The following is a 24511-nucleotide window of genomic DNA, read 5'->3' on the forward strand; positions in this document are numbered from 1 at the left end:
GCTGCTGTTAACCATCTGCTAGCACACTGCCAACTCGCCCCCCTTCTCCACTGTCAGTGAATCACATGCCAGCTCACTCTAACAGTGCATTCAAGTAACACAAAACAATGGGACCAACAGTAAACATCGTTTAACCTTAACATTGCAAGGTGGCATCGGCGAAGGTATGCGCTCTACCGAGTGCCCCTTCTCGTGTTTGTCCAATGATGCACTGACGACCTGTCCAGGGTGTATCTCGCCTATAAGCTGCGATTGGCTCCGCAACCCTGCACAACATAAAGCAGGATGGAAGAGGTAGAACATGTAGTTGCTTGACGAAAGGCCCCAAGCTCCGCCCATTATGAACTCACTCACTATCTGAACTCACATAAAATTAACAAAGTCTGGAGTGATTAATTGGAACGAGGAAGGACACATCTGTATCACTTCGGTATATTTATAATATTTTGTAGTTTCTTCAATTGATATATTGTGATACTTTTATTTATCTAATTCAATCAAAAAATATTTCTTGCATCGACTTAAACCCATAAATGCATTTTTTTTTTTTTACATATTTCTACTTTGTTTTTACTTGATCTACAGGATATTTCACATTGCTGTAATTCTATGTTGTTCCACTTGTGACTGCTATAATAGGGAGAGGATTTTTTTTTCAGTCGGCTATACTGTATGTTTTAATGGATAATACAGTTTGGTTTGGGTTTACCTTAATGACAAAATGACAAAATATAAAACATAAATTGTTTTCAAATGAGTGCCTTAATGAGTTAGTGTGAATCATATTTACAGTTCCATAAAAAATAATAATATACTGTGAATACTCCTGATTGAATGTTGATTTTATATTATATGTTAAGGGTCGCATGTGGTGCAGTGGTGCAGTGGTTAGGACTCTGACCTCATAACAAGAATCTCCCAGTCGTGCGTTATAACCTTTTCTGTGCAGTTTGCATGTTCTCCCAGTGCATGCAAAGGTTTTCACCAGCTATTACTGACTAGAGGGGTGACTCGAGCACTCCTAGCTATGAATGTGAGTGTGAGTGAGACTGTATGTCTCTCTATGTTTGTCCTGTTTAGGGACGGGTGACCTGTTCAGGCTGTACCCTGCCTTCCAGTTTCAGCACCCCACAATACAACATTGGACAAAGCGGTATAGAATATGGATAGATGGATTATACATTAAAAACTGCATCTTTGGTATATAGTGATAATTTGAACATATATGTAATGCTTTGATATTCCAACATTTAACATTCCATCTTAGTTTGAAACATACAGTATATTTATTACCCCTTGATGCGTTGAAGTAAGTGAAATCAAATCTAAAAACAAGTCAAATAGGCAGCAAACATTATTTGAAGCACAATGTTGTCTGTAACACAAGTAATTCACTGCTTTTCAATGGTAACTGATGTAAGGGGTTAAAGGGTCAATCAGACAATACAAGGAACATGGCAGATGTAACAATACTGTGTTGACAAAAAGTTTTTATGTTCAACCTACCCAGCTGAATCATAATTTATATTTGCTATCGCGCAATGTTTTCCAAAATTAGCCACTTTTTTTTTTTTATTGTAATTGAGACCACGAAGGGGTTGTGGTTTTCATGATAACAGAATTCTATGGTAGCAGTAAAGAATGAATACTTAGCTACCATTACGATCATGATTATTCATGGCCTTGGACCCCCAGGGAGCATGAATGGAAAAGAACTTGAATTAGTAACGTCATGTTTTGCCTTTTGATCGGCACATTGACAACCACGTTATGGTATTTTAATCCAGGTTTAGACCAGCAACTGTCTGGGCTTCGTCATATTAAACAGAATTTTCAGTTGCATAATATGTTTTTCAAAATTAGCTTCACATTGGATATATTTTTAAAAAGCACAGGTGGAAGTGACTAATTCCTTTATGCATGCAGTTCCAAGGTTTGGTCTTTGTATCATCCCTGATTGCGGATAGTTGTCATGGATAAATGGAATAGCTGAATAGCTGGAGGAGAGGGCTTTTTTTTCTTTCACAGTGAGTCAAATTATCTTAGGTAAGAAGCTAATTGCCTGCAATTCCTGGGAATGTTGATGATTTACATGCAAAAAAGCAGATGCACTTTCTGGCAAAGTATATTAATTGAATGAGTAATGCGCCATTTTTATTCCACACATTTGAAAGTAAGTCCTATTATCTATAAACAAAATAATATAATTGTCAATATCCTATATCCAATAAATGTCCTATAATATAAAATAATTTAAAGAAATAACTCAATCCGGTGATGACAGGACGTTTGATGCTGTTTCTGCTTGCTTTTATCATAGCTGTTTGCAAATTGAGCTGGATATTTAATATGACTAATGTCTTCTCCTATTAGGCATAAATGTCAATAGAATTACAGCCACATTTCTGGGTCGTCTTGCTTCTAGAGGCTCTAACAAACTGTGCTATGACGAATTTGAATGTGCTGGCTTTTCCTGGGTTTAATGGCTTTTACACTGGCTCCACTTACCTCACCCTGCCTGTCTAATGTGGAAACTGTAAATCTAAAAATACAAGTCCACACCCAGAAGTCCCAGAGCTCCATCACACATTCACACGGATGCCTCCTATTTGTGTCTATATGACTTCAGTTTATCTGTTAATTGTCTGCATAGAATTGAATTGAATAGAGTCAATAAACATCAGCCTCTGCTACTTTCACAAATCATGTGTATTTTAACCTTTTTTTCCATGGATATTACATCAATTATCCTCTGCTAGAAATGTGTGCGTCTCCCTTACGCATCAGCGTGATGACGTGAGCAAGCATAGCAACCAGCATGGCGACGGAGAAGCTTTGCTTCGTCTGCTTAAGCTAGGCTAATACTTTCGACTTGTATGATTATTACACAGAATTAACATGTTTACAACCGGGTGCAGTGCAGTTTCTGAATGTGTCCCACTACTGTCGTCTGGTGTTCCTTGTGAAAATGGGATACGCTAACTGTAACGTTATCATGGAGTCCAGAACAGGTATGTAAATACTGTTAGCAATCGCTCGCTGTGTGGCTAACGAGCAAAAGGAGCTTTTTTCTTCTTGTGCTCCACTTGCTCCCTAGATATGAACTCGAACTGCCTGTGTACACGCTCCTAAATGTGGTTTCAAGTCCGCACGAACAATGAGTGTTTTGCACTCATTCTTCTTGCAGTGAGATCTCAAGAAAAAACTTCCATACATGCCCAGAACGTTAGCATGTATTGCGATGCTGTTGACACACGGGTCCGTTTTTTTATATAGTTCTTTTTTTCTTTCTTCTTTAAGTTTTTACGTTTTGATTGTTCGGTCAGTAGATTGTTTGAACACATTGTTTGCGGTTCAAATTTCGAAGCTAATCTACATTTATTTATTATTGCATCGAATCAACTTGTTTGTATGTATTGTACACCACGACAGCAAACCACATGTTTCATTGCTGCATAAAAGTATTGTGTAAACTTTCTGTTGATTAACTCAGATTTCCCATGTGTATGTGTTGTAAATGAAGGGAGTGTGTCATCTGGACTGGGCAGCAGCTCGGGTGTGAGGGGGCAAACTTTGAAAAGTAGTCGTAAGTATACATACGTACATACATACATGCTTATATAGAATAGAATAGAGCTACTTTATGATTCCCAGAGGGACATTATTTTACAGTATTGCTCCACACAGAATAAATAGAAAAGAATGCTGAAAATCAAATAATACAGGGTAGAAATTAAATAATATTAATTAGTAATATGTGCAGGCTTTATGATGACTACTGTAAGCATAGAAATGATGGCCTTCTGTAGTGTATTTTGGTGGTATGAGTCTGTTGCTCAAGGTGCTCCTGCTGTTGACCAGGACATCATGGAGGGGATGAGAGACAATGTTCAGGATAAAGCTCAGATAAGACCGTATCCTCCTCTCTGAGACAACCTGTACAGAGTCCATCTCCACTCTCCACAACTGCCTTTTCTGATCAGCCTGTTTGTGTCAGCCACCTTCAGCTCGCTGTCCCAAATGCAACGACATAGAGTATGGCACTCGCCACCACCGACTCATAGAACACCTTCAGCATAGTGCAACAGATGTTGAAGGACCTCAGCCGCCTCAAATAAATCAAGATGGCTTTGGCCCTTGTTGTAAATGGCGTCACTGATCTTAACCAAGTCCAGTTAATTGTTTATGTACATCACCAGACAGTTGTACTACTCCAAAATATTTGTCATTTCAAAAGTTTAGGAGCTTATTGTTTTTCAGTCTGCTGTATGCTTTTGTTCTGTTTTTAGCTTTCTGCCCGCGCTCTTCCAGCAAGTTGACGCAGTCCATCATTAAAGACCACATGGTGTCTCATTACAAAAAGGTTTACTCAGCAAAAGGTCAGCCACATGTATCACACGTTTCTATGATCATTGCATTATTCCAATTTTTTAAATGTTTAAATATTTGTTGCATGAGTTTATAAAAGAAATATTGTTTTTATTTGTTCCACAGCTGCCATTGATGCCTCAGTACCCAAAAGTTTGCTCTGTAGTGTGAAGTGTGAGTATCGCACTTTCAAATAATGCGTGAAATATTGATGTAGCAGAATACTTTTGCTTTTGAATTATGAAGGTGTCTGACAATAATATGTTTTCAGTATAATAAACCCGATATACTTCTTTTTTTAAACTAGTAAAGTTAAGGCCTTTGTGTTTATCAGTCAGACTCAGCGATGAACTTTGTATTACTGAACTCAACATCATACACAAGCAGTGGATCAGGCATCATTAAACAGGCAGATTGCATCAGCACCAGTCCCATTACATCTGAGTACAAGATGCCCGTCATCCTCATCTTTTATCTCTAATGGTAATGGTCTTATGACTCTGCAGTCCTAATTCCTCTTTTGACATCCGACACAACCCTGAGTAAAGTGTACTAACTCTTTTATTCCCTTGAGTCTGCTGGAAGCATCATTCCAACATTAATTTACAAAGTTCCACACAAATGCTTTGAATCCGTGCATCTATTCGTTTATATTTTCCTATTTGCAGACAATGACCAAATCAGGCAGGAGCGACTCAGGAAAGGAACTCGTCCCCATTCTGCCCACTCTCTCTCCCACAAAAACAACGGAACATCCTGCTCGCCAGCTCAGGTAAGAATCCAAGACAGGGCTACTGCTCCATGTGATATAGAAGAATAAGGGAAGCTTTAAATGCCTTGTCTCATTCCTTACATGTTTGCTTTTTAGAGTAGATCCTCGGTACAGTACGACGACAGCCCCTACTACTGTTCTAGGAGTTCTATGGCCTCCAGCCCCAGGTTCACCACCAGCTTTAATGCCAAGGAGACAGTTTATCCATCCTGTAAAATCAATTCTCATCCCACCCGCCCTGCATCGGAAATAAAGTACTGGAGCCCAGAGGCAACTTTGCAAAGAAAGCAGTCTGCATGCTCCCTCGGGACTTTGGGAGATCAGAGTTCGTTCAGGACTTTCCAGGACCCTGTACAGAAGACATACAGCGGCGACTTACTCCAGAAGCATTCACAGCACTTTACCCAGCACAAGCCGTTCACTCCGAAGACCCTCAAATCAGATAAGAGCTCATACCTGTCTCAATATCGCTACTACAGAGCACCACAAAGGAAATCTACTCAAGACTACAGCAATACGAAGCTGACCAGAGAGGATACTTATCCTGGGAGGTATCCATCTGGGCTTCAACTACTGTTCATTTGAAACATCAGAAATACATCTTTAAAACAACTGATTCAGCTGTGAAATCTATTTTTTGTGGTCTTAAAATGTCCAACATGTAACAATCTTTTACAGCACAAGAAGTAAGGAACGCACGCAGGGCTTTGACGAGCCATCTCAGGTACATGTCGTAAAAGTCGTCACGACTACTTTCATGTTTATTACTCCTTTGACAATGGCAGCCATATTTCACACAATATATAATCTGTATTTGGTGCAATAGAATTGTCATTTTCTTGTCTTTCTTGTTTTCAGGAATTTGTTACAGAGCACGAGTGGTCTGAAGACGACTTCAATGACACATATTTATCATCATCCAGACAACATAGTCAAGCCACCAGGAGCAGAAACCGAACCTTTCTGGACTTTTCACCCAGGTGAGATCATGAAATGAAAATATCATGATGATATTTTTCTGTGGGGTAGAATAATATCCAAGTGTTTACGTTTCATCTCCTAGATTCTCACCAGAAGGAGGGAAATTTTCCAAGATGAGGAGTGTCTCTGCAGAGTAAGTTAATTACTAAGGAAATGCGTCGAGATTTGTCTCACTAAACCTTAAGAATAAACTGAGAATGTATTTTCTGTTAAAAGAGTATCACTCATTTCACCAACAGGGAAGAAGAATTATTGTACCTGGAATTCATTTCTGCTGTGACAGAGGATATCCTATCGAAAGGGCACATTTCTGACAGGTTTCTTTTTTAAATTGACTTCTTTCAATCCCCTTGAAATGCCTTGAATTTTTTCTTATTTGTGCATTAATTCTCGCTATGGTGTAAAGATGTTTGGATGCTATCACATAACAAATTGATATAGCGACTATAGATCACCTGTAAGTCAAAATAACTGATCGTCTCTTTCCGGCACAAGGGTCATAGACCGTGTGATGAAGCGTCATATTGACATGAACCTCCATAAGCTCGATGAGGTCAGTAGTCACCTTCCTGCATCTTAATAAGTTTGGAAAAGAAGTCCCCTTGAGGGCTTTTGAAATTCCTCTCATGCACGTGATGGATTGTTTGTTTTCAGGGTAAAATGCGCCACCTTCTGGAAGTGCTGCGTAAAGATTTAAAAGAACCGGCCAACACATCCAGCTCCAGTGTAGAGCTTGAAAAGAAGGACACGTATCACCTTGATTCACTCCTGGAGATGAAGGGTTCACGAGTAAAGACCAAAGAAGACAGTGACCTGTTTCCTTATGCGTCACTGATCAAATGCTACGACTCACCTCATTATGACGAACCCCTGATGGTTTCGACACCCACCTGCTCCCCTGAAAGAGTCACTCCAAATGAAACTGAAGAAGATGACGGCAAGGAGGATGAGGAAGAGGAAACTGGCCCTCCTCTGCTCAGTGAGCATGTCCACAATGATGCAGGAGCCGGTGAAGAAGACCTTCGTCAGACCGACACAACGACAACAAACGAAGCCAGCAATGAAAACCACGAGTGCAGCGATGTCACCAGTGATAAAGACCAAGCTGACATCCAGTTTCATGGTCGGTCTGAAGAAGTGGAGGATCTGGGGAAAGATTTGTCAGAGTTGTTGCACTTGTCCAGCAGCTCACATGATGAACAGGCGGCGGCAGTCCCAGAAAATACAAACACTGCTGCTTCAGTCAGTGATGATGAATTCTAACGTTGGTTGTTCTCAGGGATTTTGGATTTGGTTTGATGATTCTGTTACCGAGTGAGTGTTTTTTCAGTGAGATTTGTAATCTTTCCATATAACTGAATGTTTAGTTTTGTAAAGAAAAGAAAAGAGCAATTTATATTTGACACTGGATGTGTTTTCCATGTTTTATAACTCCCCTGAAGAGGTGTTATTCGCTTGGATTGCCTTTTTATAGATATTTTTACAAGAGTGCATTGGAAATGTAAATCAGAGACTTGAACTTTTTCATTTGAAACACTGTAAAATGAGACGTAGCTGAAACACTGCTGACCTCTAACATGTCGCTGTAAATGTAGAAAGATATTTCCCAATAGCAACTACAAAGATTTGAATATTTTCAAAGATGAGATGCATGTAGGTCTTGATAACAATAATTCTGTGTTATTGGCTAGGCTGAGAGGGCTGCAGGCTGTTTTCATTATGTAGCTGCAGTTTGAGATTTTATTTAAATGTGTGTGTATGCCTCGTACATGGAGCCTCTCGGAGTGAACCATTACCACAGTGTCTTTCTTGCACTTGCAATAATTTTTTTCTACTGTGTTCCTCTGAAAGCTTCCATCTTATTTCCACTAATACAAAAAGCTCAATAGTCAGAGACGATCTTATGCCTGGAAAAAAATACCGTTATCAAAATTTGAGAGCAAACGGACTCATTCAAAGGGTCTTTTATATTATCTCATTCAGACGGTACGAGTTAAAGTCAGTGCAAAGAAAGTACGTGTTACTTTATATGGTTTCAAGTAAAATATCTAAATAAAACTGTCTGAAACTTTAGGATTGCTAAGCAGTATTCATTACTTCAATCAAAAATATAAACGTGTCTGCTTATGTACATGAAGATAAGAGATTGTTGAGTGCTTCAGATCTACTGGTGTCCACATTGCAGTTCACCTGGTTGGACTACAAGCATCATCTCCATTCAGGTCAAGAGGACCAAGCATGGAGAAATCCCATCTGCTTCATCCCTTGATTGTCCATATAATATTCTGGTTTACTGTTGCAATGTGTGTTTCTCCAATTGGAGATCAAGAAGGACGTGCAAGAGGCCCCAGACACATTTACACCGATAGAATTCAAAGACAGCCACATCTCCCCCCCAAAAAACAATAAAAGAATGATTCAACTAGTAAAAAGTACCTCTTGTGATTATTGTGATATAATATGACTGGCCATAATTCTTCAGTAAATCTGTGAGGGCTGGAAATGTCTTGTAATGTGCTGGGAGGGGGCTGGCCAACACTTTTGGAGTTACTGCTTGATTATAAATTATTGTCACAAGTGCTGATGTCTTTGTTTTGGGCCATTTTAATATTTATGGGTTGAGTGTTTGTGTATGTAGATAGATAGGAAGCATTCAGAAAGTGTGACAGTAGCTGTGGGGTGAGCATAGAGTGCGTGTCTAAGGTAAACAGAGGTGTAGAGGTGTGCTCCTGACAGCTGTCCCGTTTCTAGCATTTTCACCGCTCTGCATTCCAGCTGTCTGATGTCATGGCTCCGAAAACACCGAGGTATCCCTCCGCCGGGCACTATAAACCGCTTTTACACGGCACCCCTGCAACAAAACACGTCTACAAGAGTTTGAAGTTGCATTTTTGTGAAACAGCGCACATATGACTAGACAATTCCTCTGTTGAAGCGCAAATACTGGAGTAAGACAGCTGGCGGATGAAGACGCAGGACACTTGTTGCTCTTCCAATCCCAGGAAGCGAAACGCGCTCTGTGGAGGCATGGAGAGCTGCGTTAGTCTGGATCGTGAAACTAACTAACTACACACTGATGATCTGCCTCTAACTTCATCGGATGTCACTCCCGAGACCTCCTTCATGGCGGAATCACTGAAGACCGACTTATATTTGGATTACTGAAAGTACACCTAGTGACTAACGGTAACGTTCATGGCTTTTTTTCTTGCAAAATATTGACTGGCGACGTCAGCTTCCCGGGGGGGAGTAGTCTAATTGCTGGAGCGCAAGTTAGCACGTTGGTGTTAGAACTAATGCAACTGTTGTTATGGTTATCGCGATGATAGTTTCTCTAGAATTAAGCCCAACACCTGGATTAAATTGTTAATGTTGCCAGCGTAACTTGTAGCATTATGGAATGCATGGCGGAGGATTTCTCTGACTTGTTGAATCAAGTTGTTGCTGCTTGGTAAGAGACTATTCTTTGGAAAATACTACAAACTTGGAACATTACAAGTAAACTCTTTAAATCTGCTATACTCATTTAAAATATATCATATAATAACTTTCTGTCTAATCTATATATGTGTTTTTACATCTTCATGCATTTTGATGAAATTTAAGATTGTGAATGTACTGTTATCTTCCAAAATGCTCCATTTAAGAGGATCACAGGAGTCTTGTTTGTCTAGTGTGACATGTGTTTCCTCAAGTCAGATCAGTGTAAACACAGTGACAGTTTCTTTACGTCAACGCGGAATTGAACCTGTGCTGTATCTCCTTTTTCTAAAGCTTTCTGGTACCACCATGGACATGTTTTCGAGATGTTTGTCTCACTTTTCAGGTCCATGGTGGTGATGACGAACTTCAGGACTGGTCACATTTTAATGATTCCAGAGTGGATTGCAGGAAGGTGGACTCAGTGACGACCCCCACCTACCCCCCTCCACCCCGCCCCCACCCCTCCATCCACCCTCTCCAAGCAGTGTGAAACATGCCCTTGCCATTTGGCTTAAAACTCAAAAGGACTCGACGGTATACGGTTTCAAGCAAGAGCTGTCTGGTCACTCGAATTCAGCTTCTCAATGGAGAGTTTGTTGAATTTACTCTTTCAGTGGAGAGCACTGGACAGGAATGTTTGGAGGCAGTTGCACAGAGACTGGAGTTAAGGGAGGTATGTATGTGAGTCTGTTTTCATGCAATACAAGTGCCGATTGTTCCCCCTTATAGACTGTTTTTAAGACCTGCCATGTCAGCAAGAAAGTATTTTTGTTAGGTCATTTGCACCTGGTTATAGCCGACCCACGGAAACCAAGATAACCAGTCACTCATTATGTAAGCTTTGATCATCTTATGGCCATACAGAAAAGATTTGTCAATTGTATGCTCAAGTCACTTTTGCACGCAATTTTAGTCATGCAAATCATTACCCAGATCAGGTTATATATGTAGCTCACACTTTCCAGTCTCGCGCAAGTGTCATCTGAAACGTAGCCTGGACAATAAGGTCAAGAAAAGTAGCTCTGAGTCACTGCTGAATTATGCTGAAGTCCCTTTCTGCATGTGGTCATTTTTGTGTCACACGATGACACCGTCTCTTAGTCATGAAGCGGATCTAGGTTTTGGTGCAGTCACACCCAATCATACCTTAAATTAGTCGTAGAGACTCCTGTATAAACATACACTCTGGAATAGGAGCTTGCGTGATAGGAAAGTTCGTATTTTTGTTGCTCAGTGAAACAAGGCTTCATTTGTCACCGAAATTGGCTTGCGATGGTGGCGACAGGTCTCCACCCTTGTCTGGTTTTTTACCACATTCTTTGTGTTTGAAGTCAGTGGGGTAAACTGTGTAATCGTATGGTTCTATCAGACGTCGGGTTTTATTAGAAAGGTTATTTGGATTCTACCACATTTCATTTAGAAATGAGATGTATTGGTACTACCACAGAGATTTAGTGAATAATTATCTAGTTTCAGCCCCGTTTTGCTGAAATGTGAACAGTTCTTGCTGCGTCAATCTGGAAGCAACATAATCCTGGTTCTTTAGGAGTTTAAACGACATACGTGTAATCACTTCACCACAGCTAGAGATCTCTAGAGTTTCATAATACTAGAAAAGGATTGAATGTGTAATGTCTTTTACGTTAAATAGAAAATAGCTAAAACACCGAATGGTTTGGGGCTGACTAAATCGCAGTGGTGCTTTTCTTTAAGTTGTTGTGGTGAAGAAACCTCCTGCAGCTGTTCATTCTTCCTTCAGAGTCACAAGACTGCGACCTAAAGAAGTGCTTAGCTGTTTAGGTCCTTGTGTGTTTTGAACATTATCTCCATGAATACCAGAAGGGGGGGGGGGAGCATGCAGATTTGTGCTTTCATATAGTGTACGCTAAATTCTGACCATATCATCGTAATGTCAGAGCAGAAATCGAGACTCATCAAACCTGATGTGTTTGAACCGTCGCCCCAGTTTCTTGTTCTTAGATGAACTTGTTGTGGTCTTCAGCTTCACGGTTCAAATGTGTCGTGTGGTCGGAGATGAGTTTCTGCATACCTTGGGAGTTATGCATGCTTATTTGAATGACTGTGTGCCTTTCTGCCATCTGGAGCCAGTCTGGACATTCTCCTCTGACCAACAAGACACTTTTGCCTGCTGCTCACAGGATATATATTCTCTGTAAACCTCAGGAGATCGGCGTGTGTAAAAACCTTAAATCAGCAGTTTCGGAATTACTTTCACCAGAATGTCTGGCTACATCATTTGTGTTTAAAGCCACTTAAATCACATTTATTCTCCATTGTCTATGTCTGAACCTCAGCAGCTCATCTTCACCATGTGAACCTAGATATGTAGATTTTCTGCCTTATGATTGGTTGATTTGCTGTCATTGAGAAGGCGTACCTAATGAAAGGGCCAGAGAGTGTATAATTTGGTTTGCAAGTCAAAATTTAAATAAAGTGAAGGAAACATGGTCTGCAAGTTTCCCCCAGAATTCGCTGCATGGTCGAGTTGTAACGCAGCCGCTCTCTCTGCTCCTCAGATAACCTTCTTCAGTCTGTGGTACTTCAACAAGCAGAACCAGCAGAGATGGATAGACTTGGAAAAGCCTCTGAAGAAGCAGCTGGACAAGTACGGGCTGGAGCCCACCGTTTACTTTGGAGTGGTGTTTTACATACCCAGTGTCGCCCAACTGCAACAGGAGATAACAAGGTGATTGGTCACAGAAATTGTCTTGAATAATAGCTATAATAGTTTCAGATATTGGTTTGTAATGTAGTTTTTTGTTTTGTTTGTTTGCTTCTAACTCCTCGCCCCTGTCTCCACAGATATCAGTATTACTTACAGCTGAAGAAGGATGTTTTGGAGGGAAAGATCTCTTGCTCAGTCGAGCAGGCCATACGTTTAGCGAGCCTGGCTGTGCAGGGTAAGAAGCATAAGTTCTACTAATATGTCAGAAGTGCTTGTTTCTCAGGCCTGGTGCTTCTTGTGAAACCTCAATGCCAAACTGATATTTTTCAGACATTGGGTGTTGTAAACTACTACACCTCTTTAGTCTTCGACAGAGCTGTACATACGCACATGTCTAATAAATGCGTTTGTGGATAAATGTGAACACGATAGGCATGTCCTCCAACATTTGCCCAGCCGGAAGAATCTCAAACACTGCTGGCAAAGTTATATCAGGCACTGCATCTTATTGAGTTTGGATGTTACCACTGAGATCACTGACGGTTGCCGCCATGTTCAAATGCCTGAGCAACATTCAATATGACCCCCCCCCCCCCCCCCCCCCCCAAAGAAAAGCCTTGCAAAATGTCTTTATAGTTGTCTTAGTATTTAGCTGCCCTTTCATTAGTTATAAAAACCAGGAAGCTGTGCCGTAAATAAAGTTGCTCAGCGGTATTGGGTCACAGGCAGGATGAGCTTGCAGTGAGGGGCAGTTGTAGCCTTTAGACGTTGCTGATTCTTGGGATACTCGACATACTTGTAAATGTTCCCAGACGGCAGCCTCAAGCTGTAACACATTCGGACCTCTACGTTGTCAGATGTTAGATCCATAACAAATGGCCTCGTCCTCCTAAAATTAGCCCATCAAGTCATCGTACGCGACAGCGAACCACACCATTACGCCGTTCTGCAATTCCTGGGCGCTTTCTGTTGGCTTGTGCCAAATGCAGGAATGGACGCGTAACAAGATGCGTTTAGAAAACGGTGTCGTGAATTCAGTTCTGTTTTTATTTATATCGGGCCAATTACAACATGGCCACATTGTCACATAAGCCCACATAAGCAGCGGTGGAGGAGAAAGCCTCTGCAGAACCTGATGAAAGGAGGGGACAGAAACGGATGGACGTCAACAAACAAGTTGATATGAAACAACAAGCTTATCCGCTAAGTGCAGGGTCGATGTGGTTCAGAAGCACACGTCACACACTTCCAGTTCCACAGGCAGAGATCTTGCAAGGCGTTACTGAGAGGACATATTAAAGGGACGACGAGTGAAAGACGCATCATTTTACAGACATGCAGTGGCAACATACAGTAAGAATGTATAGAGAGTGAGAAAAAGAGAGATGGGCTCGGTGCAATAAAGGTTTTCCAGCGGCCTAAACCTACAGCAAGTCAACTAGAAAATGAGGATTCTTCTCCAGGAACCTCCAGGAAGTAGCACTCTGAGAATGAATTGTTCTCATGTCATCATATTGTATATAATAATACTAATAATAATGATGCATGGATTTTATATAGCACTTTTCTGGACACTTGGATGCTTTTACATGCGTTATTCATTCACTCCCTACTACGTATGTAGCCACAGCTGCCCTGGGGCAGACTGACAGACGGACATATAGCTGCTATAAGTGAAATGATGGACCTGCTTGTTAAAACTTTACGCGTTAAATAAAAATTTTGAGTTCTCTAAAGTTTACAGAAGATACATTTCTATATGGAAATAAGATCGCTCCTGCTAGATTTCATCTTCTTGCTGCAGCAGTTTGAATCAATTGACTTCAAAATCCTGATGACATGGAAGTAAAGTCGAGAAGTAACATTGTGCTTCAATGCATTTGTCCATGATTCTCTAATGTGGCTTCTCTTTGTCTATAGCGGACTTTGGAGACTTCAATCGATATGATTCTCAGGAGTTCCTACAGAAGTTTGCACTATTTCCTATCGTAAGTGTAAATACAGATGTCATGTAAAGAAATATTTGATATACTTTGAGTTTGTTTGGGATTGGAAATCGTCTTTCTGTCTTTGCAGGACTGGATACAGGATGAGCGAGTGCTGGAGGAGGCCACTCAGAAAGTGGCGCTCCTTTATCAGTCCTTCAGGTGAGCAGAATTTTGAAGCGTCACCTTTTCGGTACCCTGATTTCATACGGAGATAAGCTGTGATCAGTTGCAGCTCGCAAAATAGAGCCGATTCGATACCTACCTGGCAGATGTGGCTTTGGTGCGTTTAACCTGTTTATTATTTGACCACTTCACGTAACGCCAGAGAATTCCCTATCCCACTAACCAAGCACAGGTTTTTATACCTTCTCATGAAGTTTTTCTCCTTTTTTAAATCTCCAGAGGATTGTCGGCCCCAGAGGCGGAGATGCTGTACATGCAGGAGGTGGAGAAGATGGAAGGCTACGGCCAGGAGAGCTATCAAGCCAAGGTCGGTCAACAAGGTTCAACTAGTTTTCCTAAACTCCAGCAAACATTACATCGGTCCAGTAGAGTTCGGATTAAAGTGAACATCTCCTTTCTGAATTTCCCCATAGGAGAGTACAGGCACCGACGTTACCCTCGGATCCTGCCTTGATGGTATTTTTGTCAAGCACAAAAACACACGGCCGCTTCTTTTATTTAGGTAAGTCCGGAGAGAAATGTCCAACTGTTACAGCAGCATATGGCGTGTCTCTGAATGTGAGGCACTGAAGAAAAGGAAATCACATGACTCTCAGCAGTAATTAAATGAAATCTGTAGATGTAGATGAAGTTTTGAGGAGATTGTCTCCTGAATGCTTTTGCACCCAAACATGGCCCAAGAGGAAATGTGCTATTGAGTGAGAGCTGAAGAGAATATCAGGGACATTATTTGTGACTCTAGTTTGTCTCCATTGTAGGACTAGTATAATATGTGAAACTGTCATGTAGTTGTATCTCCTCCATGTCACAATGTTTAGTTTTTTTCTCTCTCTCTTTCTCTCTCTCTCTCTCTCTCTCTCTCTCTCCCTCCCTTCTTCCTGCCACTGTGCGGTGACTGGCTGTGTAGGTGGCATGAAATTAACAACATGAGTCACAACAGGTCCTTCTTTGCCCTGGAGGTAACCAACAGAGAGGAGAGTGTTCAGTTCCAAACCGTAAGTCACCGCTCGCTGTCATCGCACTGCCTCGCTTCACCGCCCGCCCACAGCGACATTTCTGTTCGTTATTGGATTCAGCAAAGTTAGGGATGACCTTGAGCGTCGGGGTTATCGTCGTGTGTGTGTGTGTGTGTGTGTGTGTGTGTGTGTGTGTGTGTGTGTGTGTGTGTGTGTGTGTGTGTGTGTGTGTGTGTGTGTGTGTGTGTGTGTGTGTGTGTGTGTGTGTGTGTGTGTGTGTGTGTGTGTGTGTGTGTGTGTGTGTGTGTGTGTGTGTGTGTGTGTGTGTGTGTGTGTGTGTGTGTGTGTAACTTGTCACTAGTTTGGACATCCACATACCACTAGCAGGAACAATGCACTAGTATTCCAGGCACACACAGGAATACTTTAACTCGTACATAAGTGAGCAAACACCACCTCTCTACCAACTGTCTCGCCACCTAATGTTCTTTTTCGTTCTTCTCGTTTGTAGGAAGACATGGAAACCTCCAAATACGTGTGCCGGATGTGTCTGGCCAGACTCAAGTTTTATAAGATCAACAAGAGTAGCCTGTAAGTGTGTGTGTGTGTGTGTGGGGGGGGGGTTTATTTGTTTTTTTAAACCGTGTCTCGCCTAGTTCCTGTCTCTTTGTTCCTTGTTGTCTCCTGCATGTGTCTCTCCTGTGGCGTATCCTCATGTGTGTCCTCCTCTCTCTTCAGAGAGGAGTGTGACCCCCTGCCTTCTGAGGGCTCCCAGAAGTCCCTTCTCACTCTTTCCTTTCCTCGTTTCCCAATGCTCTCTCGTCCCTCTCTGCCTTCTAATAAGGGGTGAGCAACACAGGCAGCCACCGCCTATCTACTGTATGACTGCTGAGCAGGCGCCAGGATTATCAGTGGCTTTCTGATGGTGCAGCCTGCAGCACTAGTCGATATGACACGTATCAACTCTTAGGTCAAACTGCTTTCACGGAGAACCACATTAGATTATTTTGGGATACTTTTAAATCAGTACATCACATGAGCACGCCACACTGTATTTGTTGGTAGGATGGAGTTTCAACTTGAAAGTTTTGCTTGTGCCTTACATTGACTTGCACCACAGTCATTTATACAGCTGCATCTGAAAGAGTTGAATGAAAATGTTAATTCAGTTCAGTTAACTTCTACTCCGTCCATCTTCCATGCTGCTTTATCCAACATGAGGTTGTGGGATGCTGGAGAAACTTGACTGTAGGTGAAGACAAGCCCAGCGAGAGACACTAACTCACACTGCCTCTACAGGCAATTTAATCTGAATCAAACTTATATTGTTGGACTGAGGAAATGGTCGTACTGTGAGGGGAAGGGGGGGGCCCAATCAAACTCTCATAAAGACCCAAAACGCACCAGAAAAAGACCTTCATCCCCAACCAGACTTGACCCGGGAACCTTCTCCCTCTGAGGCCAGCGTGGTTTCAAATACACAGTGTGGCCCAATTCTCCATGATCTTCTAATTGTTTGATATTCACCTGTATATTACAAGGTGCACTACAAAAACGCCAAACATCAGCAAACATCTTCTTGAGAGTTTTATGTTGAGGTTTAATTATCTGTTTATTTTCCTTTCCAGCCAATCCCAGCCCACAGTCGTCAACCCCGTGAGACGGAGATCATCCACTCGAATCTCTCTGGTAATGTCTGCTCTTTATAACTGCACTTGTTCAAAGTCTGGATGTTCCTTCTTTTTTTTTGGTTTTTTTTAATGGCTGTCTCCATAATTCCCCACCGAATGTCTATATGGTGTTGTCGCACATGATACGAGTTAAAATGGTTATCTAACAGCAGTTTATTGGCACACGGTTACGTGAGACTCTTTGCACTCAGACAGTTTTGGATCATATGACTAAATCCCTCTGTTGTTGATTTACAGCCAAAGCCGCAAGCCTACATGATGCCCCCTCCGCAAATGCACTACAATGGGCATTTCACAGAGCCTTACACATCATCACAGGGTTAGTGCTGTATGGAAACTGCCTGCAGCTGCAAACTTGAAAATGAGTTGCATTAGAATATGTGTTATTACGTAACACATTCTTTGTTTCCAGCTAAATAAAACTCTCGCTCTGTATTTACGATGCTTTGTCTGCTGTGTTCTCTTTCTTGTAGATAATCTCTATGTGAACAGTCAGAATGGTTTTTACTACCACTCTCAGACCAGCCTGGACTGCCCTCCTCTGGAATATGGCAGTGGAGGGCGTTTGCGAAACGGCAGCGTGTACAGCGCCCACAGCACCAGCTCCCTGACCAACCCCCAGCACTACCTTCAGCCCTCGCCCATGTCCTCCAACCCCTCCATCACCAGCGACATCGCCAGGCCGGACTACGTCCCCTCCCACCGCCACAGCGCTCTCATACCACCTTCCTATCGCGCCACTCCGGATTATGAGAGTGTGATGCGTCAGAAGAACCGAGGAGTAGGCGGAGGGTTTCTTTTGTCTCAGGAGCACCGGCAGAGCCACTCGATGAGGAACCTCAACATTGGAAACTCGTACGCTTACAGCAGGCCCGATCCACTTGTTTACAGCCAGCCAGAGATCAGGGGAGAGCACGGCGGCGCTGCCCAGCACCACCACTACCCCTTCCACCTGGGCTCCAGCTTCCACGGCCCTTCTCCATACCCCTATCCTACAGAGAGGAGGTCCGTGGTGGGGGCCGTCAGTGTCCCGGAGCTCACAAATGTCCAGTTACAGCAGGCGCAGGAGTACCCAGCCCCCAACATCATGAGAACACAGGTCTACAGACCACCTCCGCCTTACCCGTACGCGCACCCGCGGCCTGCCAACAGCACGCCCGACCTGTCGCGTCACTTGTACGTCAGCAGTAGCAATCCAGACCTGATCATCACGAGGCGCGTGCATCACTCAGTCCAGACTTTCCAGGAGGACAGCCTGCCTGTTGCACACTCCTTGCAAGAAGTTTCAGAGCCTCTTTTCAGCGGGCCGCCGCACAGACACCCGTATCTGGCCCAGAAGCGCAACTCCATCGAAATAGCAGGGCTGGCACACAGTTTCGAGGGGATGAGGGTCAAAGAGAGGACTGTGTCTTCGTCTGCGGCTGAGATGGCCACGCCCCCTCCCGTGATGCGTGGCATTCACTCGCAGGGCTCCCAGCTCAACGTGTTTTTGGAGCGTACAAAGACGGAGGACAGGGGAGAAATGCCGGAGGACTCGCAGTATGGACACAAAAAGTCCCTCTCAGATGCCACCATGCTTGTTCACAGCAGTGGCGAGGAGGAGGAGTTTGAGGACGACAGTGGCCGTCACACTCCACTCTCTCAGGACGCGATCGCAGCCGCCATCTCCGAGCGGCCGCCGCCGCAGCAGCAGCATCGCAGTCTGACGTCTCTCACCTCAAACACGAGCCAGCAGCAGACTCCCGCCGAGCCGCCGCCTGCTTATCCCATAGGCTCCGCCCTCGAACCCTCCATCACCGGTCCCTTGGCCTACAAGATTCACACCCTCATCCAGGACAGCGAGCCCCTATACCTGCTGTCGGAGTTACGCCAGTCCAGGATCATGCCCTCGGTTTCAGAGGGAGACTTGAGCCAGGCCAAGCAGAAGCCGAAGAAAGACTTCAAGCAGAGGCCGGTGTCTGACGTGCCGCCAGGGAAGAAAGCGGTGGAAGGTCTGCCGCCTCCGGTGAGTCCCGTCCCCAAACTCTGTCTCGGCACTAAACTGGTTTCACATCAGATAGCACGTGTAGCGGAAATAGAAGCGGAGCTGTTCATCTCCTGAGATCGCCACCAGAACTGAAACTTGATCATGCGTCTCCCCTAAAGATTTCTAAACGCCTTTACTCTTAAACTTACTGTAAAACTTTGGTCATCATTTAAAAGCTAATTAGCTTTTGTCCTCATCAAGTAACTGGGTAGTATCCACAGGATTAGTAGTTTCGGTGGCAATATTAGATTTAATTACTTGTTTAATTGAGCTATCAATCTTGCTCTTACATTTAGTTTTTAAAATGCTTTAGTTCTGTTTGGAGGTGGACGTTTCTAACTTTCTGCCTCTATGAGCCTGCCTGTTTAATTACACACACTAAACTGCAGCTCCGCTGTTTATGGAATCGGCTGACAGTCAACAGTCTTTTATATTGACTGTGTATACACTCGTATAAAGTTCAGGCAGCGGTTAAAGGTGCAAACTTGGAAATAGACCCAGCAGGAGTGAGAGGAGCTGCTGTTGCATGAGATTGACAGATTCAAATGAGAATTTAAGAAAAAGGTTAGTTTTCTATTTATTTATTTTTTTAGTGGTCATTGCTGCTAATTAATATAGAAATAAATCAATACGTTTTTGTTTTCTATCGGTGATGTAATTGGTAACAGTGTTGTCTTCAATGTTTTTTCGTCACGCAGTAATTGAGTGGAGTTTGAGCTTCTTTGTGTTCCTGTCCTGTGAGGTGTCACCCTAAAACTGGTCCTGCTGGATATGAAACGTGCTTTCTTAAACTCCCATTGAAATTTTCATTTGATTATTTCAAAAATTCAAGCGTGACCATTTTTAAATTACCCTCGGAGATCCGAGGGCAAACTGGTTTGTTTGTTTGCTTAGCCTTGTGTTGTCTGCGTTCGCTTTCACTCATGATGTCAGCGTCTCGCGTAGCGATCACATGAGCGTACATGTAGTTTCAGCAGCCGGCTTTAGGTGACGCAAACCGGCCGACTCCGGCACACGTCGGAGGAATGTGGCCGCCCGATCTGGGAAAACCGGACCGTTGACATTCTCCCACGGAAAGCGCGGAGCGAGGCTGCACCGTCCCTCCCACCTCGCCTCCCTCCGCTCTCACACGGCTCCTCCATTCAACCCGTTCTCACTCTGTGGTCACACCAGGGCATGAAGAAAGGAGCCAGGTCCGAGGTGAAGAAGATGGGCCCACTGAAGGTGGCCCATCTCAACGGGCTGTCGGTGTCCCGGCAGCCGATGCACAGCCAGATCAAGGATGAGCCGGAGCGAGCCTCCAACGACGAGAGGGTAGGACACCCGGGAGCAACTCGCTCAACTTTGTGCCGACTTACTGTGGTTTTTGCTTGTTTGATCTGACTTGTGGTTGAGATGATTCAAACCCTTGTTTGTTAGTTGAGGCCTTTTATGAAAGAGTCTTGTTGCTGCTGTTTGGACAAGACTCCCCCACTTTTTCTTTTCCCCTGCATCTTTATCTAGTCACTGTGTGCACGTATCCTGGAATACCAAACATGCAGGTCACACCAGAGTTAGTTGAGCATTGATAACAGCGTTTGTTCGTCGTCATGCATCAAAAAGTAGGCGGGCCTTACAGTTTACAGTAACGATTTCGCTTTCATTGAAAACCACAATGTTTAGTGTCCCTGCTTCTCCTTAATATAGAAACGGCCGTGGGTTGAACAACGCAGCGCTGCAGCCAGGACAGGCCAGTGACATGTCTCCCGTGTTTCAGTGTAAAGTGTTGGAGGAGCACATGGAGATGGGCGAGCTGATGAAGGAGTACGAGAGCATCCCGAAGCGCCACCCCGGCGGGGAGTGCAGCGTCGCCCTGCTGCCGGAGAGCGGCGACAAGAACCGCTTCCAGGACGTCCTGCCGTACGACAACACCCGCGTGGAGCTGGTTCCCACCAAGGAGAACAATACGGGCTACATCAACGCCTCGCACGTTCGAGTGAGTCGCTCTGAGAGCCGCCTCTTTAAGACGCCCGTACCTCTTTTTTTTCCCCCCCTCTTACTTCATTTTTGATGGATTTTGTGATGGCAGAGCTGAAAAATTCGCAGCACTGATTTTATTCTTATAATCTGGATTATAACCACAGTGTGAAATCAAAACCCTAATATGTGTTTACGTTCACCACGACAAGGAGAACAAACCCTGTTTTATTAAAAATAAACTATTGTGTTTTCTTATCTCACTTACTTACCTAATTGAGTTGGGTTAAAAAAAAAAAAACAACCTTTTGATTTTTGAATGACGTGTATTCTAAAAGAATAAACAAACCTAAACCGTTGTTTACAGAACCTATAAGGAGAACGTAGTTTCCCACTGATTTTTCTTTATATTTACTGATGAATTCGGCCTCCTGTATTTCTCTAATCGTCATGCAGAACTTGAACTAATTATCTGACAATCAGATATTTTACAAACGATCCGGAAGTTAAGCTGCTCAGGAGAATTACTCTTCGGTTCCAGTCGTTAAAAGGAATAGAGAAAAAGAAGGTGCGCCGAAACGTTTCCTCCGTCTTGAAGTTCATGTGCCTTTTGGCAGATTTACAGTCTGTGGATATAAAGCCTCAACTGATACTCACTTTTTACAGCGAAGCATAAAAGTGGTCAGTGAACGCCTCACTCAAGAATTCTGCAGCTTCTCTGTCTTTATAAGAGCAGGAGCAAACAGGATGGTTCAACAGAAAGTGTTTACATTCGGTAATACAACTGTATTCCTGTATATGAAGGACAGGGAGGCTTGGCGCAGTACAAATAAAAGCGTGGTGGTGAATGACTGGTGTTAATAACTACAGTCAGATGTCAGTCGGTTTATTTACACGTCTAACCTTGATCCAGGCTCTCATCTGGCAGCAGATGTTCTTTAGACGTCGGACATTAATGTTTAACCATCCTGCACTCGGGCTCAACGAAAGCTTCACCGGATGCATCCAAACGATGTGACTTGTTGATGAACTGGAACGCGAGAAGCCGTTTTTTTCCCCCAGAGGAACTTCGTTCCCAATTCTGAGCTCGAATGTAAAGTTGAACTAAAGTTGACTGACCGACTGGCGTCTTTGGGTGCAGGTGATGGTCAGCGGGCAGGAGTGGAGCTACATCGCCACACAGGGGCCGCTCTCCAACACGTGCCAGGATTTCTGGCAGATGGTGTGGGAACAGGGAGTCTCCATCATCGCCATGGTTACAGCTGAGGAGGTGTGTATTTCTTTTCTTTCTTTTTTTTTTTTTTTTTCAAACGTTCAGGATGAATTTTTTTTTTTCGTGTCGACCTGTGCTGACCTCCTCCACCTGCGTTTTCCTCCCGCAGGAGAGCGGCCGGGAGAAGAGCTACCGGTACTGGCCGCGGCTCGGCTCGCGTCACAACACGGTGACGTACGGCCGCTTCAAGATCACCACGCGGTTCCGCACCGAGTCCGGCTGCTACGCCACCACGGGGCTGAAGATCAAACACCTCCTGACGGGGCAGGAGAGGACCGTGTGGCACCTGCAGTACACCGACTGGCCCGACCACGGCTGTCCGGAGGACTTCAAAGGCTTCCTCAGTGAGTGGCACCCGTGGCGCCTTGTCCTTCAAACCCCCCCCCCCCCCCACGCCACTCAGTTTCTACTCCTCCTCTCTTCTTTGCAGCGTACCTGGAGGAGATCCAGTCCGTGCGGAGGCACACCAACAGCATCAGCGACCCAAAGAACACCAACCTCCCTGTGCTGGTGCACTGCAGCGCCGGAGTGGGCCGCACCGGGGTCGTCATCCTGTCGGAGGTCATGATCGCCTGTCTGGAGCACAACGAGGTACCGCCATCCAACCGGCACCATCCTTCAGCCACTGAACTCACCAGACTAATCGCGCGGCCGTTTCCTCTTCTTCCAGATGCTGGACGTCCCGAAGTTCCTGAAGTCGCTGCGCGCTCAGAGGATGTTGATGGTTCAGACTTTATCTCAGTACACGTTTGTCTACAAGGTCCTCGTCGAGTACCTCCGCAACTCCAGACTCATCTGATCCGATCCGATCCGATCTGATCCGATGGCACCAGATTTTTTGCCTTTATGCCAATTTGCACTGTAACAATGCAGCTGCGTCAGTGTGGTTACAGAGAACACAAAGGATTCATTGAGACCCGCCTTTGAACAGTATTATTGAGATTAGATTATTAGATCATTTTTTTATGGCTTAAAGCAGAGCACTTTCACAGTATCTGGCTGTACAGATGAACCAACATGAAGCTGCATTAAATCCTATATTCTAGATTTATTATCAAAAAAAAACAAAAAAAACTGCAGATTTATTTTAAGAAGACTTTTGGAGTGGCTGTTGCAGTTATTATTGGTTCTCATGATGAAGGATTTTTTCTGTGGTTGTGAAGTGAACACAAAGCTTGTGAAACGACGATGTGAGTAGTAATTTATCCCGCGCTTCATATTTAAGGAAACCGTGCAAACGCCTGCTGAGGGAAGGGGCGGGGCCACGAGCACTCAAACACTGGACTGATGGGTTTGACGAATCACGATTGATGAAAATGAAATGAAGTCTGCAGGTTTTAAGTACAACTGGAAAAATTATTTTATACTTTTTTGAGTTTTTTTTTTTTTTTTTTTTATCTTAATTTCTAAATTGAGATTGCTGTATTTGAATATCCATTGAAACCCGTTTTATTGAGACAAAGTGCCTGTCTGTGTGTGTGTCTGTCTGTGTGTGTGTGGGTTATGTGTGTGTACGCTTCAGCTGATGGCAAAACATGAAGTGTCCTACTTTACCAAATGGCCTCTTACTGAACACGATGTGTAGAAACCAACAAGACAAATGTTTACAGGCACTGCATGAGTGAAACTTCTTTTATTTCCCCACATTAGAGTATTTCCAACTGACGGTGCCAACGTATGACGTAGCCAGAGTGATCCAAATATTACTTCACCTGATTTTTTTTTTTTTAATGTATTGAATCAGATCATATTTGAAGAAAAATAAACACCTTACTGACGCTGACTATTATTTTCAGTGTCAAATTTGTTTTGGTTTGATTACAAATGAGTCTTAGTTTGGAGACTGAAGTTTTTTTTTTTTTTTTGTCCATGTACAGCGATGTTGTGCATAATGTACACAATGTAAAATTCTGCTTCAATGAATATCGATTCTTGTACAAACTGTATAAACTGTATCTACTGAACGACACACGGTATGCCATTGGAAAACAAATGTAGAGAGAATATTTTCAAGCCAAGAATAAATATTTGGAAGAAAAGAAACTGGGGTTCATATCTTGTTTGCTGCCACCTTGTGGTAGGAAAAAGTCCTTACAATTATCTTAAGTTTTTACATTGAATGGTCAAAAGGGACCAAAAACCCCTGAG

General features: G+C 43.5%; 2 protein-coding genes across 2 annotated transcripts; both read left to right on the forward strand.

The window, feature by feature from the left end:
• The first annotated feature begins 2803 nt into the window (after positions 1 to 2803).
• Positions 2804 to 8548, forward strand: spata7 (spermatogenesis associated 7). Its single transcript, XM_080480699.1, has 12 exons — positions 2804 to 3011; positions 3524 to 3586; positions 4290 to 4379; positions 4495 to 4542; positions 5037 to 5140; positions 5237 to 5691; positions 5819 to 5864; positions 5999 to 6120; positions 6204 to 6254; positions 6361 to 6438; positions 6617 to 6674; positions 6776 to 8548. Exons 1-12 carry the CDS (start codon positions 2969 to 2971, stop codon positions 7382 to 7384), a joined length of 1767 nt encoding a protein of 588 aa, XP_080336825.1. The 5' UTR covers positions 2804 to 2968; the 3' UTR covers positions 7385 to 8548.
• Positions 8549 to 9133: 585 nt separating this feature from the next.
• ptpn21 (protein tyrosine phosphatase non-receptor type 21) lies at positions 9134 to 24398 on the forward strand. The gene is made up of 19 exons (XM_080480280.1): positions 9134 to 9307; positions 9948 to 10277; positions 12142 to 12311; positions 12428 to 12525; positions 14211 to 14278; positions 14367 to 14437; positions 14681 to 14768; positions 14875 to 14963; positions 15369 to 15456; positions 15929 to 16008; positions 17046 to 17106; positions 17346 to 17427; positions 17582 to 19113; positions 20308 to 20448; positions 20891 to 21109; positions 22232 to 22360; positions 22473 to 22707; positions 22794 to 22954; positions 23034 to 24398. Exons 2-19 carry the CDS (start codon positions 10098 to 10100, stop codon positions 23160 to 23162), a joined length of 3621 nt encoding a protein of 1206 aa, XP_080336406.1. The 5' UTR covers positions 9134 to 9307; positions 9948 to 10097; the 3' UTR covers positions 23163 to 24398.
• The last annotated feature ends 113 nt before the right edge of the window (positions 24399 to 24511 follow it).

Source organism: Lipophrys pholis, assembly GCF_963383615.2.
Source record: "Lipophrys pholis genome assembly, chromosome: 14".
In the NCBI taxonomy this organism is placed as follows: domain Eukaryota; kingdom Metazoa; phylum Chordata; class Actinopteri; order Blenniiformes; family Blenniidae; genus Lipophrys; species Lipophrys pholis.